Below are 15,171 nucleotides of genomic sequence, written 5' to 3'. Positions count from 1 at the left end.
GCCATCGGATCCAACTCACCACCAGGTGGTGATCGGTTGATAACTCTGCCCCTCTCTTCACCCGAGTGTCCAAGACACTTCAGAAGCTCCCTATGATGACAACACAAACAAGGCAGTTTACGTCGCCCGGATCGGCGTCACCGGGGCCCCATCCTGGAGCCAGGCCTGGGATGGGGGCTCCATGGCGAGCGCCTGGTGGCCGGGTCTTACCCCACGGGGCCCGGCCAGGCACAGCCCGAAAGAGCGACGTGGGGCCGCCCTCCCGTGGTCCCACCACCCGCAGGAGGATCCCTAAGGGGCCGGTGCAGAGAGATCTGGGCGGCAGTCGACGGCAGGGGCCTCGGCGACTAGATCTCCAGACACAGAGACTAACTCTGGGGACATGGAATGTCACCTCGCTGGGGGGGAAAGAGCCTGAGCTTGTGCGGGAGGTTGAGCGATACCGACTAGATATAGTCAGCCTCACCTCCACGCACAGTTTGGGCTCTGGAACCCATCTCCTCGAGAGGGGCTGGACGCTCCACTTCTCTGTTGTTGCCCGCGGGGAGAGGCGGCGGGCTGGTGTGGGCTTGCTGATAGCCCCTCACCTCAGCCGCCACGTGTTGGACTTCACCCCGGAGGACGAGAGGGTCGCGTCCCTTCACCTTCGGGTGGGGGACAGGTCTCTCACTGTTGTTGCGGCCTACGGGCCGAACAGCAGTGCAGAGTACCCGGCCTTCTTGGAGTCCTTGGGAGGGGAACTGGACAGTGCACCGACCGGGGACTCCGTTGTTCTACTGGGGGACTGCAACGCCCACGTGGGCAATGACAGTGGCACCTGGAGAGGGGTGATCGGGAAGAACGGCTTCCCCGATCTGAACCCGAGCGGTGTTCAGTTATTGGACTTCTGTGCTAGCCACGGATTGTCCATAATGAACACCATGTTCAGGCGCCACTGACATGTCCAGAGTAATGTCACCCTCTGTCAGGGTGTGAAATTTGACTTACGCAAATGCATTCTGGGATTGAAACACGCCCAGCATCGTCATCACAACAAACATGGCGGGGCCCGTGTCCCCCGCATGTTCCCCCCGCTCGCCTTCACTACCAAAATAAAAGATAGCGGCGTACAAAAGGTCGATTGAAATATCTTAAAATCGTGAGATTTAGTCTCCTGATCGGGTTGAGAGACGTTTTCCGTCATTGACTGTTGAAGCCTGACCCCTGGTGGTCACTCCGAGTAAAAAATGACCAAATTTGGATCTTTTTTTTTGTCTTCAAAGTAAAAAAAATAAGAATTTGCCTACCGACCGAGCCAGATGAAAAATGTTGACTTGGGTTACAGCATGTTGATCATAGGTGCAGCTTCACTGAGAGAGGAAATAAAAGCATCCAGAAATCACATTGTATGATTTTTGATGATCTGTATGTTTGCTCACACTGCAGCGGGGATCTCCTCCCACTCCTTCACACAGATCTTTTCTAGATTTTTAGTTACCCAAAATCTCCCAATAAATGCCCCCATTCATTCTCTCCTTAACACAGTGCAGTGGTATTATTAAATCCAAATGTCAAAAAATAAATATGGTCGGATTTTCATCTAACAGAAGCCTTCAGTCACCATATTGCAACCTTTTATTTGGCCGATAATGTATTGAACTGTGTCAATATTCAATAGAAATAATCATCTGACTCATTGACTCAATAGCCGACTTAATTGTTGTAGCCCTAGAATGTTGCAACAACCAGTTCTTTTTCTGTTTGTCAGGCTCTAAGCAGTACAGTGCATCTATCGCCTTCACTCTGGCCTTGTTCTCGCACCTGGTGAACCATGTCAACATCCGTCTGCAAGCTGAGCTGGAGGAGGCAGAGACTCATGTGCCTCCTCTCAACACCGAAGGCCCAGGTATTGCCTTTTTCACAATATTAAGCCCAGTTAATTGTGCTGTCATGTGTAGCAGCTGTTTTTACTGGTTTCAGATGAGGTGGACCTGGCTCCTGTCTCAGAGCTGATAGAAAAGCCTCTGCACAATGGGGCCCTGGAGCAGGACAGCGCACTGAGCGAGCAGAAGGACGAGCTCTGCACAGACACACCTGATGTGGACAAGCAGAAGCACAAGAAGAAGTACACACGTCTGTCCAGACTTAGGCGCCGGCGCTGCCCACGCAAACACACCTCAGGGCAGGACGACAGTGACCTGAGCGAAGGCTTCGACAGTGAAGAGGACGAGGAGGAGGAAGGAGTCAACACCGCCCCAAGCCCAAAGCCCAGCACCACCAACCCTCCTGTCCTGAAGAGGGAGCCCAAGAGAGGGGCCGTGAGGGGCCAGGCCAGCTGGGACAGTGGCTCAGAGGACGAGGACGGAGGCACGGCCTTTGACGTGGAGACAGACTCGGACATGAACAGTCAGGAGTCTCGCTCAGACTTGGAGGACATGGAGGAGAGCTCCGAGCCCCAGGGCCCAGCTCAGAGAGAAGAGGCCCCAAGAGAGGAGCCCATTCCCACCACCAATGGGCCCCTCATACACTCAGACCCCAGCATTAGCTCCAACTTACAGGCCATGTCCTCCCAGCTCTTCCAGGCCAAACGCTGCTTTCGTCTAGCTCCCACCTTCAGCAACCTGCTACTCAGGCCCCCAAGTGCCCCGCAAACCCCACAAACCCCACAAACCCCACAGGCCCCCACAAGCATGCCTCAAAGTGACACTGCGTTGCCCTCACAGGACACGGGCCCTGGTCAGAGTGAGGCAGACATCAGCACGGCCAATGGAACCAGTGACACCGGTAGGACTCAATACAATGTGTCAGGAGGAACTTCCTGCAGAAAACCAAAAATCTAATCTTTCTTGTAGATTTTGAGTCCGACTCGGAGGGCAGCCAACAGAACACCACCTCGCCAACGCCACATGAAAAGACTCTGCAGGAGAAGATGCAGATTCTGACCAATCAGGGCTTGATTCAGGTGGTGAAGGTGTTTGTAGATTGGCTGAGGACAAATACTGACATTATCCTGATGTGTGCCCAGGTAAGTGACACTTTCACTCACATATTTGTACTGAAGTGTGGTGTTTAGTGTTTTCTCTGTGCAGAGTTCCCAGAGTCTCTGGAACCGCCTGTCTGTGCTGCTCAACCTGCTTCCAGACGCCTCCAAGCTGCTGGACTGTGGTGAGTCTGTTCTGTGAGACACCGTGTTAAAGATAAGATCATCCTTTAATATCCACACAAGGGGAAATGTGGTTGTTACAACGCAGTAGAACAGGAGGAAAGGACAGATTATAGGAAGTTTAAAAAAAAAAACACTCTTAAAGGCGCATTGGACGATTTTTCGGCGATTTGAGAACGCAGGCGGAAGTGCACATGCCACTCCCCCGTGTGGACTGATACAACACACACATGTGTTTGTTTATTAGCGCAACGGAGCGCATCACATCTCTCGTCTCCCGTAGATTTCTGTCCACTTCTGCGTCAGCTCGAACTGTCTTTCTCCGTCTTCATTTTGCCCCGTACACTGAGGGAAACGTGGGGAAGAGCCTGACGCGGCTGCAGGTGAGCGATAGGTGCGTTTTATGATTGATACGTGGCAGGACAAATGGTTTATCCACGCCACGAGGAAATATGATACAAAAATTTGCTGAAAAAAAATCGTCCATTCCACCTTTAATAGAACTCTTGGGAAATAAAATAGATAAATAAAAAATAAAAAGATAAAGATAAAAAATAAGATAATAATAATAAAATAATGATAATAAAATAATGATAATAGAATAAAATAAAGTAAAAATAGCTAGCACAAGACTAGGTAATAGGTAATACTATTAGCAGGTAAGTAAACAGAATAAAAACAAAATAGAACACTCTTGTTTACATGTGCTGCAAAGTGACTTGTAATTGTGTTTTCAAGTCCTCGTCGACCGTTAGTGTCCAAGTCTTAGTATATTCCGATACTATTTACACTGAAGTGGACAGTGATAGTGTCAAAAATACAAGTGAAACCTCGTCAAGTGAGAGGATTTCAACAGTTGATGAACATCATATGTTGAAGAACAGCACCCGGCTGTATCGCGCACACGGCTGTATCGTGCACACGGCTGTATCGTGCACACGGCTGTATCGCGCACACGGCTGTATCGTGCACACGGCTGTATCGTGCACACGGCTGTATCGCGCACACGGCTGTATCGCGCACACGGCTGTATCGCGCACACGGCTGTATCGCGCACACGGCTGTATCGCGCACACGGCTGTATCGCGCACACGGCTGTATCGCGAACACGGCTGTATCGCGCACACGGCTGTATCGCGCACACGGCTGTATCGCGCACACGGCTGTATCGTGCACACGGCTGTATCGTGCACACGGCTGTATCGCGCACACGGCTGTATCGCGCACACGGCTGTATCGCGCACACGGCTGTATCGGCACACGGCTGTATCGCGCACACGGCTGTATCGCGCACACGGCTGTATCGCGCACACGGCTGTATCGCGCACACGGCTGTATCGCGCACACGGCTGTATCGGCACACGGCTGTATCGCGCACACGGCTGTATCGCGCACACGGCTGTATCGCGCACACGGCTGTATCGCGCACACGGCTGTATCGCGCACACGGCTGTATCGCGCACACGGCTGTATCGGCACACGGCTGTATCGGCACACGGCTGTATCGCGCACACGGCTGTATCGCGCACACGGCTGTATCGCGCACACGGCTGTATCGCGCACACGGCTGTATCGCGCACACGGCTGTATCGGCACACGGCTGTATCGCGCACACGGCTGTATCGCGCACACGGCTGTATCGCCGTCAGTAAGACAGCCGCATATGGCGACTACAAAAGCACAGACAACTGCGACGGTGAAAAAATCTTGCAACTTAGAATATCCAAGTCTATACTTTGCGAGGTTTTGGAAACTGTCTTCTGTGAACTGTCGGTAGCACTGGACCAGACTTGCCACACATGCCGCTGGGATTCCCTCTTCAGAGCAGTGCAGTGCATCTGTGTCATCGTAAGATTCCGGTCTGTTAAGCACATTTCAGACTAGAACAATGAAGGTCGGCTACAGCATGTTCCCGGTGTGACGTGACTGATTTTGTGACCGCGGTTGAAGCATTCGGTTACCAAGGCGGTTGCTATGGCGCGTTTTCAGGTTTGGCGGAATGAACTCGTGAAATGTTTTTGTCATTGTTTAAACTAACCGTCCAGACTTCGTTGTGAATAAATGAAAGCTGTATTCCACTTACGCTGCAGCCCATCTTTAAGTGAGTGTTGAGGAAACTATGAGAAGCCCTTTTGTGCTGCTGTCCTCAGTGTGTGTTGTGTTGTGCAGCAGAGCTGGGCCTTAGTGCAGAGGTGCTGCAGCTCCTGAGCAGCAGTGAGCAGGCAGACATGGTCCAGTCTGTGCTGCTACCAGAGGACAGGGCCCTCAGACTGCTCCCGCCCCTCAGCGCAGCCCACAGGAGGTTGAACTGGAGCCAGCACGGGCCTCACCTCAGCTCCCTGCAGGAGGTACACACTGCCCTCCACTTGAATCTGTTCGTACAGAGTGTATACAGTACATGTATATACAGCATCATGTCCTTGTTCAAACCTCACTGTGGATGCTCATGTGTGTGTTACTATGACAGTGTGTGGTGCGTGTGTGCTGCATTCGGAGCTTTGGGCACTTCCTGACCAAACTCCAGGGCAACATCCTTCACTTCAACCCTGAAGCAGGCATCTTCACCAGCATCAGCCAGTCTGAGCAAGATTCTCTGCTGCAGCAAGCCCAGGCCCACTTCAGAATGGTCAGTTTTATTTTACACTGCCTTCATAATGACCCATGATGAGTCCACATCATCACGTTTTGTCTCCAGGCTGAAGAGGAGGCTCGCAGGAACTGTCTGATGAGGGACATGGCCCAGCTCAGGTTACAGGTCTGTACCAGCTTTACTCTCTCACTGCGTCTGTGTGGAGGATGTGTTTGTACTGTTACAGCACTGGAACTCATGTCCAGCTTACAACAGGTTTCAGTTCACTGGAAATTCTCTGCTCTACATTGTCTGCTCCAGCGAGATGTGTGATAACTATGGACTGGTCCAAACTCTAGGGTTAATTACTTACACACTTTCTCCCATCAATTTAGATTTTCTTGCATTCTTACTGATTAAAAAAATAAAATAGATATATATCTATAGATATAGATATAGCAGTGACCCCCAAACTGGAGAAATGACTTGAGCAGATCCAGAAAAAACATCAGACATCTCAGTCCAGAAAAGTGCAGGAACAGCAAAGATACTGAAGAACTCTTAAGCTCCCAGGGGCCTCTGGGGGAGAACCCGAGCTTGAAAGGGGACCACCCGCGGAGGGTGAGTGACAGTTAGTTTTATATATATATATATATAGATATATATTATATCTATATATATATCTCAGGCAAGAGTTTTTTAATTTGTTGTTTCACGGAATAAAAATAGAAATACAATTTTATTTTCCCATTATCAAATCACATTTCTACCATCCAAAAGTTGGAGTTGAATTTAAAAATACATTTTTATTCTAAATAATTTTCTTGGATTCTTAGAATATAGGCCCTACTCCCACCTCTCTACATTATCTACATCATTATAGTTATCAAGACATTGAAAATTACTCTTATTATACTGCAGTGTACAACAATGCCTTCAATGTCATAAACTAACTGTTTAATGGAAGGTGGAACTCACAGAGATCAGACAGAAAGTAGTCCCAGACTGATAGAAAGTAGTCCCAGACTGACAGAAAGTAGTCCCAGACTGACAGAAAGTAGTCCCAGACTGACAGAAAGTAGTCCCAGACTGACAGAAAGTCGTCCCAGACTGACAGAAAGTCGTCCCAGACTGACAGAAAGTCGTCCCAGACAGACAGAAAGTAGTCCCAGACTGACAGAAAGTAGTCCCAGACTGACAGAAAGTAGTCCCAGACTGACAGAAAGTCGTCCCAGACTGACAGAAAGTCGTCCCAGACTGACAGAAAGTAGTCCCAGACTGACAGAAAGTAGTCCCAGACTGACAGAAAGTCGTCCCAGACTGACAGAAAGTCGTCCCAGACTGAGCTTCTCACAAAATGAATCCTCCCGTGACCAAACAAGTCGCTTTGATAAACTTAATTGAGTCTTGACAGGAACACAAAGTGTGACATGAATGAAAATGTCTTATTGAGCCGCACAGTGACTGTGGCGTAGGAATCTATCACACAGAGGAGCCGGACATGTCCACGTGACATGTCCACGTGACATGTCCACGTGACATGTCCACGTGACTCCACAGACGAGCCGGACATGTCCACGTGACATGTCCATGTGACGAGCCGGACATGTCCACGTGACATGTCCACGTGACATGTCCACGTGACATGTCCACGTGACTCCACAGACGAGCCGGACATGTCCACGTGACATGTCCACGTGACATGTCCACGTGACATGTCCACGTGACATGTCCACGTGACTCCACAGACGAGCCGGACATGTCCACGTGACATGTCCACGTGACATGTCCACGTGACTCCACAGACGAGCCGGACATGTCCACGTGACATGTCCACGTGACTCCACAGACGAGCCGGACATGTCCACATGACATGTCCACATGACTCCACAGACGAGCCGGACATGTCCACATGACTCCACAGACGAGCCGGACATGTCCACATGACTCCACAGACGAGCCGGACATGTCCACATGACTCCACAGACGAGCCGGACATGTCCACGTGACTCCACAGACGAGCCGGACATGTCCACGTGACATGTCCACGTGACTCCACAGACGAGCCGGACATGTCCACATGACATGTCCACATGACTCCACAGACGAGCCGGACATGTCCACATGACTCCACAGACGAGCCGGACATGTCCACATGACTCCACAGACGAGCCGGACATGTCCACGTGACTCCACAGACGAGCCGGACATGTCCACATGACTCCACAGACGAGCCGGACATGTCCACATGACATGTCCACGTGTCTCCACAGACGAGCCGGACATGTCCACGTGTCTCCACAGACGAGCTACTTAACCTAACTTAAATGGCAACGACAAAATGATTCTGATATAATCAATCAAGACGCGTATTCTTCATTTCCTCGTTCAAACACGAGTTCAATGAGCCGAAGCCACGCCCACCCCGCATCCTTCATGTTAATCTAAGCTCTGACATTGGGCGAAAACAGGAAAAATAAATATATATAAATTTTTTAGAATCTCCGTTTTTGACGTATGCGTGCTCGTGAAACAACTTATTAAAAACTCGCCTCATGTTAAATAATCATACAATTTGTGAATTCCAAATGTTTGTCTGACGCATACATTTCAGGCGACTCCATAATTGGGAGAACTTGTTAAATCGCAGGGTGTACACACCAAATTACAACATAAACAATGCCAAATCCTCAGATCAACCTTTAAAAGTATAATCCCGGTATATTTTATATTTATTTATTTATTCTCTAAAGTGAGCCAGTCGTGGGGCCAGGGATTGTCAACCTGTGTTTTTCTAGCTTTTCTGTCATCACATTTGTTTGCCCTGCATGGTTCCAGTTTGATGCTCTCTCTCCATGTGTTCTGGTTGCTCTGTGTGCAGTTGGAGGTGTCCCAACTGGAGGGCACTCTGCAGCAGCCCAAAGCCCTATCGTCTCCATACCTGGTCCCGGACACAGCGGCCCTGTGCCAGCACCTCCCCCTCCTCCGGCAGCTGGCTAACAGCGGCTGCTTCATTCTCATCATCCCCCGCACTGGTACAACACCCCCATCCCACAGCCCACAGCTCCTCTGTGACCTCAGCACATGCATCATAACAGTCATGTGTCTTGCAGTGATTGACGGCCTGGACAGATTGAAAAAGGACACTCCGGGGGCCAGAGATGGGATCCGCTTTCTGGAAACAGAGTTTCGGAAAGGCAACAGGTTTGCTTCTCTTCTTTACTCGAGCTGAGCAATATGACCGTATTACACTAGGAATATGGCTCGGAATCTCAAGGCACTTCACACTTCAGTACATATTGTACGTATTACAATCTTAGATATAGGAAAAGTCAGTGAACAAAATTCACGAACTAAGAATGTGTTTTTGCGATAGGTACACAATAATACCAGAATAATGGCAAGGCAAGTTTATTTGTAGAGCACATTTCATACACAAGGCAATTCAAAGTGCTTCACAGCAGGAAAAATGCATTCAAATCACAAAGAAATTACAGAAATACAATAAAATTAACTAAATTAAAAATTATCAATCCAACTGATTTTCTAAACTAATAAAATCACAAACAAAAGAGAAGAGTGCAAAGAAAAAATCCTTTTAGTCATATGCGCAGCTAAACAAAACAGTTTTTAGCTTAGATTTGAACATTGTCAGAGTAGAAGCCTGTCTCACATCTTCAGGAAGACTGTTCCAGATTTTAGCTGCATAAAACTGAAACGCAGATTCCCCATGTTTTGTCCTGACTCTGGGCACCAGCAGGAGGCCGGTCCCTGAGGTCCTCAGAGTCCGAGATGGTTCATATGGCACTAACATATCCAAGATGTACTTTGGTGCTAGGCCATGGAGAGACTTGTACACAAGCAGAGCTGCTTTAAAGTCTATTCTCTGAGCCACAGGGAGCCAGTGCAGAGACCTGAGAACAGGACTAATGGGATGGTACTTCCTGGTTCTAGTCAGGACCCGAGCAGCAGCGTTCTGGATGAACTGCAGCTGTTTTACAGCTCGTTTGGAGAGACCAGTGAGCAGGCCGGTACAGTAGTCTAATCTACTGGAGACAAACGCGTGGATAAGTCTCTCTAAATCTGGTTTTGACACTATATTTTTGATTTTGGCAATGTTTTTTAGATGGTAAAAAGCTGCTGATGTTATTGATTTGACGTGGCTATTAAAGTTCAAGTCTGAGTCCATTATTACCCCCAGATTTCTAATTTGGTTTGTAGGTTTTAGAGCGAGACTCTGGAGGTGGCCGCTAACACTTTCTCTTTGTTTCTGTGGGCCAAAAACGATTATTTCAGTCTTGTCTGAGTTCAGCTGGAGAAAGTTGTTTTGCATCCACAAACTGATCTGTTGGATGCAGTGACAGAGTGAATCCACTGGTCCATAGTCACCTGCCGATAGTGAAACATAGATCTGAGTGTCGTCTGCATAATTGTGATAGGACACATTTTCACTGCGTATCAACTGACCCAACGGCAGCATGTAGAGGTTGAACAGAAGGGGACCCAGGACTGACCCTTGGGGCACTCCACAGGTCAGGGTCATGTGGTCTGAGACACAGCTACCAATTTCAACAAAGTACTTCCTGTCTTCCAGATAGGACCTTAACCAGTTTAGGGCAGTGCCAGTGATGCCCACCCAGTCCTCTAGTCTCTGTAAGAGGATCCCATGATCGACAGTGTCAAAAGCAGCACTCAGATCTAACAGAATTAAGACTGAGGCTTTGCCCGTGTCAGTGTTCAGGCGGATGTCATTTGTCACCTTGACAAGAGCAGTCTCAGTGCTGTGATGAGGTCTAAAACCTGACTGAAAAACATCAAATGAGTTGTTTATTAAGAGGAAATCTGTGAGCTGTTGGTAAACAACCTTTTCAAGGACTTTGCCCCAAAATGGCAGATTAGAGATGGGCCGGTAATGACTCAGTACTGCGGCATCAAGACTGCTCTTCTTTAGGAGAGGCTTTATGACCGCAGTTTTCAAAGACATTGGGAATGTTCCAGATTGAAGCGACATGTTAACTATGTGAGTGAGTGGTGCTAACAAACTGTTCAGCACAGACTTTAGAAATTTGGTGGGTAACACATCAAGGCAGCATGTAGATGAACTCAGACTGGTGATGATCTCATGGAAAGTTTTGTCAGTTACTGGTGCAAAGTGAGTCAGCTCTAAGTGTCTTGGTGGTTTTAGGGTAATTTTTTGCATTGTGGGATTTATAGCATTTTTAATGCCCTGAACTTTGTCATTAAAGAATAATGCAAACTCATTACACTTGGATGTGGAAATGAGTTCTAACTGCAGCTGAGCTGGAGGGTTTGTTAATCTGTTTACTGTGGCAAACAGGACACGCGAGTTGTTACTGCAGCTTCCAATTATTTCAGAAAAATATCTTTCCCTAGTTCTACATAAGATTAGGTTGTACATATTCAGCTTTTCTTTGTAAATCTCTTTTTGAACCTGGAGCTTTGACTTGCGCCATTTCCGTTCGGCCCTGCGGCACTCCCTTTTCTGTGCCCTGACCGAATCATCATTTCTCCACGGCGCCTTCTGCTTATTTTTAACCATTTTAGCCTTTATAGGGGCGATGGTGTCCAGAACATTCAAAACACTAGATGTAACAGAGTTCAACAAATCATTTACATTAGAACATGAGACATTTTCGAAGTTTATCATTTCCATAAACAGTGCACCTGTGCCATCACTTATGTGTCTCCTCTGAACAGCTGCAGGACCAGCCGGTGGTTTGGGAGAAACAGACGGGTCAAAGAAGACACAGAAATGATCAGACAGAGCAACATCGATCACATTAACATTTGAAATATTTACCCCCTTTGTAATTATGAGATCTAGAGTGTGTCATTTGCTGTGGGTGGGGCCTCTCACATGCTGAGTAAGACTGAAGGTTTCAAGGACAGCATCAAGCTCTTTAGCGTTTCTGTCACAAATATTATCAACATGCACATTGAAATCACCTGTAATGACCAAACCATCAAAGTCTGTGCATATGACTGAAAGCATCTCAGTAAAATCATCAATAAAACTTTGGCAGTGCTGGGGAGGCTTGTATAAAACAATGAAGAGAATGGATGGAGACCGTTTTAGCTCCATTTTAAAGGATACATACTCAAATGATGAAAACACCCCAAAAGACAACCTGCGGGTAATTATTTCATCTCTAAAGACAGCACAGACTCCACCCCCTTTTTTGTTTTCTCGTGTTTCAGATTCAAACTTAAAGTTGGGTGGAGCAGATTCTATCAGAACTACATTTCCTGTGTTTTTGTCAAGCCATGTTTCAGTTAAAAACATAAAATCAAGTTTATAAGAAGAAATAAAATTATTAATTAAGAGAGATTTGTTACATAAGGATCTGACATTTAGCACAGCAAGTTTCAGACTAGTTTCAGTGAGACTGGGCTTTATCTTTTCACAGGGAATATGAATCACATTTCTCAGATTGGGCCTGACTCGCATTTTGTTTTTCCATCTCTGTGATGATGTGACTACAGAAATAGCACTAGGGGGGGCTCTTTTTACATAGGGCCCCGGGTTGGTTTGATTTTTAATATGACAATAAGTCCCGGCAACGCTGAGACCCAGTGCATCCTAGCTATGGGAGATACCAGGTGAGAGACGAGGGGGGATGGGTGGTGGGGCTTTTGTTGGTGTAGTCGGCTTGTGCAGGGAAGAGTTGATAAGTATTGACATAGCCCTTGCTATATTGGGCGTGAGTGGAGCCATCTTAATGCCTGATTTGATCAGACTTTCAAAATGGCTGGGAAGGCCCATGGGTGAGAGTGGAGATGAGAAGGAGAATGAAGAATCTTTAGTGGGAGTAGATGTTGCAGGGGGAACCCAGGGCTGGTGTGAAGGCAGGGGCGATGACAGGGATGTTGTTGGGCTTGTCACAGATGGGTCCAAGGCCTTTGAAGATTGTTCCTTTGCTGGAGGCGGTGGAGGTGAATGTGGAGCAGCTGGAGCTGAATCCTTTGCTGGTGGTGGTGGAGCAGCTGCTGATGAATCCTTTGGTGGAGGCTGAGGTTGTGGTGCTTTTGATGTTGAAACATTGGCTCGGTCTCTGGCTGAGGGAGCAGGAATTCTTCTCTCATTCCTCTCTTCTCTAACTATCTGCTCAGGACCCTGTCCAGGCCCAGTCCAATGCCTCAGAGCGTGGAGCAGGTTCTCTGTCAGCACCCTCACTCCACCTCTGCATAGGTGGGGGCCATTTCTCTTAAACAGGTCCTCTCGTTTCCAGAATAGATAGAAGTTCTCAATGTAGTGTAGTCCTCTCGGGGGACACTCTTTGGACAGCCATGTGTTCAGCTGAAGAAGCCGGCTAAACTTGTTTATCCTCCTGTCGATGTTTGGAAGAGGTCCACTTATGAATGTTTTGATTTCCATTTTATCAAGCACGTCGAATAACTTCAAGAAGTCTTTTTTCAAAACTTCAGTCTGTTCCCGCCGCATGTCCACTGCACCCACGTGCACAATCAGCTGTTTAGCTCCTCCATGCTTAGCCATAATATTTGGAAGGAGTGACGTTATCTCAGAAACAGTGGCGCTTGGAAAAGAATGTGTGTTTATCTTTTCATGCGTCACGTGACTTATCGCGCCGTCCCCAACTAAAACAATGACCTTGGCTCCTGGCACAGATCCTTCTCGCTGTATTTTAGCCACGTCATCTTTCCTTTTTTCATTTAATTCCATCTCTGAAAGTGGTAAAAATCTGTTTGTGAGCTGTATTTTAGGTGACTTCACCTTATCTTTGTATCGTTTAGGCTTTGCTCCAAGTTTGTTCCAAGAAACAGCCTGGTCTTTCTGGTTTTTAGACAGTTTTGGAAACGACACAGAGTCACTGCGGTTTAGGTTGAAAGTAGCAGTTTTTCTTGTAAAAAGTGTGCTCTTCTTACCGTCGGTTGACACAGGAATGGTATCGTGAAGAACTTTTTCAGATTCCAAAACAAATATCCGTGTTTTCAGCTCATTCATTTCTTGTTGATATTTCCGACAGCGTTCACAGTCTTTCTCCCTTCTTCTCCCGGACATGTCGCTGGCGTCAGATATGTCGTTAAAACTGGAAAAATGTTCTTAAAATCCTTGGTTTACTTGAAAAAGTCTAAAGCAAAAATGTTTGGAAGACAAAAACTGATTAAAAAGCAAAATAAATAAGGAAAGCAGCGATAGCAAGCGGAGCGAGCGAAAAAGCGTGTGCACTCTTCGGAAGCAGGGTTGTCTTTATTATAAATATACAGTGCTAAATAAATAAAGCTTGAGCAAACTTTCCTTTTCTCCCCAAGTGAGGGGTAATATTTGTTCTAACTGGTTCTATACATTTTAAATGACATTTGATCCTTATTTAACCTAATTTAAGAAAAGGAATTTGTTTTCAGCAATGTTTTTGGGTTATTTTGAACAAAGAACAGTGGAAATATCTGCCTAATATCTGTCATCGGCCCAAGCTTTTCCTATAACATCCTTTCGGCCTGAAATGTCTATCGTGCACCACTAAAGAATATAGACTATGATTAAAATAAATGCATTCATAAAATGGACTTTGACTGAATTTAAATACAAATAAATAGAAGGAACAACCGTTGAGAAAAATGTGGTTTTGACTCAATTCAGCTCATAATTGAACAGCTGAGGAATCCGAGAACCACCTCAAGGAGCTCGCTGTACCGACTGCAGCACAGAGCTCGCCTACAGCGCGGAGCTCGCCAACTGCACAGAGCTCGCCTACAGCGCGGAGCTCGCCAACAGCACAGAGCTCGCCTACAGCGCGGAGCTCGCCAACTGCACAGAGCTCGCCTACAGCGCGGAGCTCGCCTACAGCACAGAGCTCTCCTACAGCGCGGAGCTCGCCTACAGCGCGGAGCTCGCCTACAGCGCGGAGCTCGCCAACAGCACAGAGCTCGCCTACAGCGCGGAGCTCGCCAACAGCACAGAGCTCGCCTACAGCACAGAGCTCGCCTACAGCGCGGAGCTCGCCTACAGCACAGAGCTCGCCTACAGCGCGGAGCTCGCCAACAGCACAGAGCTCGCCTACAGCGCGGAGCTCGCCTACAGCGCGGAGCTCGCCTACAGCACAGAGCTCGCCTACAGCGCGGAGCTCGCCAACAGCACAGAGCTCGCCTACAGCGCGGAGCTCGCCTACAGCACAGAGCTCGCCTACAGCGCGGAGCTCGCCAACAGCACAGAGCTCGCCTACAGCGCGGAGCTCGCCTACATTACAGAGCTCGCCTACAGCGCGGAGCTCGCCAACAGCACGGAGCTCGCCTACAGCGCGGAGCTCGCCTACAGCGCGGAGCTCGCCTACAGCGCGGAGCTCGCCTACAGCGCCGAGCTCGCCTACAGCGCCGAGCTCGCCTACAGCGCCGAGCTCGCCTACAGCGCCGAGCTCGCCTACAGCGCCGAGCTCGCCTACAGCGCCGAGCTCGCCTACAGCGCCGAGCTCGCCTACAGCGC

The 15,171-nt window shown here is 48.2% G+C and overlaps 1 protein-coding gene across 4 annotated transcripts in view; it reads left to right on the top strand.

Annotated features, from left to right (window-relative positions):
- The window catches only part of smg5 (SMG5 nonsense mediated mRNA decay factor), a 73,358-nt gene that overhangs the window by 53,023 nt on the left and 5,164 nt on the right, over positions 1-15,171 (top strand). The window contains exons 11-19 of one of the 4 annotated variants that reach the window (XM_072460148.1): positions 1,748-1,885; positions 1,960-2,763; positions 2,832-3,004; positions 3,069-3,141; positions 5,312-5,490; positions 5,610-5,768; positions 5,838-5,897; positions 8,593-8,746; positions 8,825-8,915. In XM_072460148.1, the coding sequence (XP_072316249.1) occupies positions 1,748-1,885; positions 1,960-2,763; positions 2,832-3,004; positions 3,069-3,141; positions 5,312-5,490; positions 5,610-5,768; positions 5,838-5,897; positions 8,593-8,746; positions 8,825-8,915 (1,831 nt within the window). Of the gene's footprint in view, positions 1-1,747; positions 1,886-1,959; positions 2,764-2,831; positions 3,005-3,068; positions 3,145-5,308; positions 5,491-5,609; positions 5,769-5,837; positions 5,898-8,592; positions 8,747-8,824; positions 8,916-15,171 lie in introns of all 4 variants that reach the window. The other 3 variants (XM_072460146.1, XM_072460145.1, XM_072460147.1) reach the window with 3 other exon arrangements.

This window comes from Eucyclogobius newberryi, unplaced genomic scaffold, assembly GCF_026437365.1.
Source record: "Eucyclogobius newberryi isolate DKJ021-1_F unplaced genomic scaffold, fEucNew1.0.hap1 SCAF_3, whole genome shotgun sequence".
Taxonomy (NCBI): domain Eukaryota; kingdom Metazoa; phylum Chordata; class Actinopteri; order Gobiiformes; family Gobiidae; genus Eucyclogobius; species Eucyclogobius newberryi.
The sequence above is the reverse complement of the archived record's forward strand: the minus strand, read 5'-3'. Positions and strand labels throughout refer to the sequence as shown.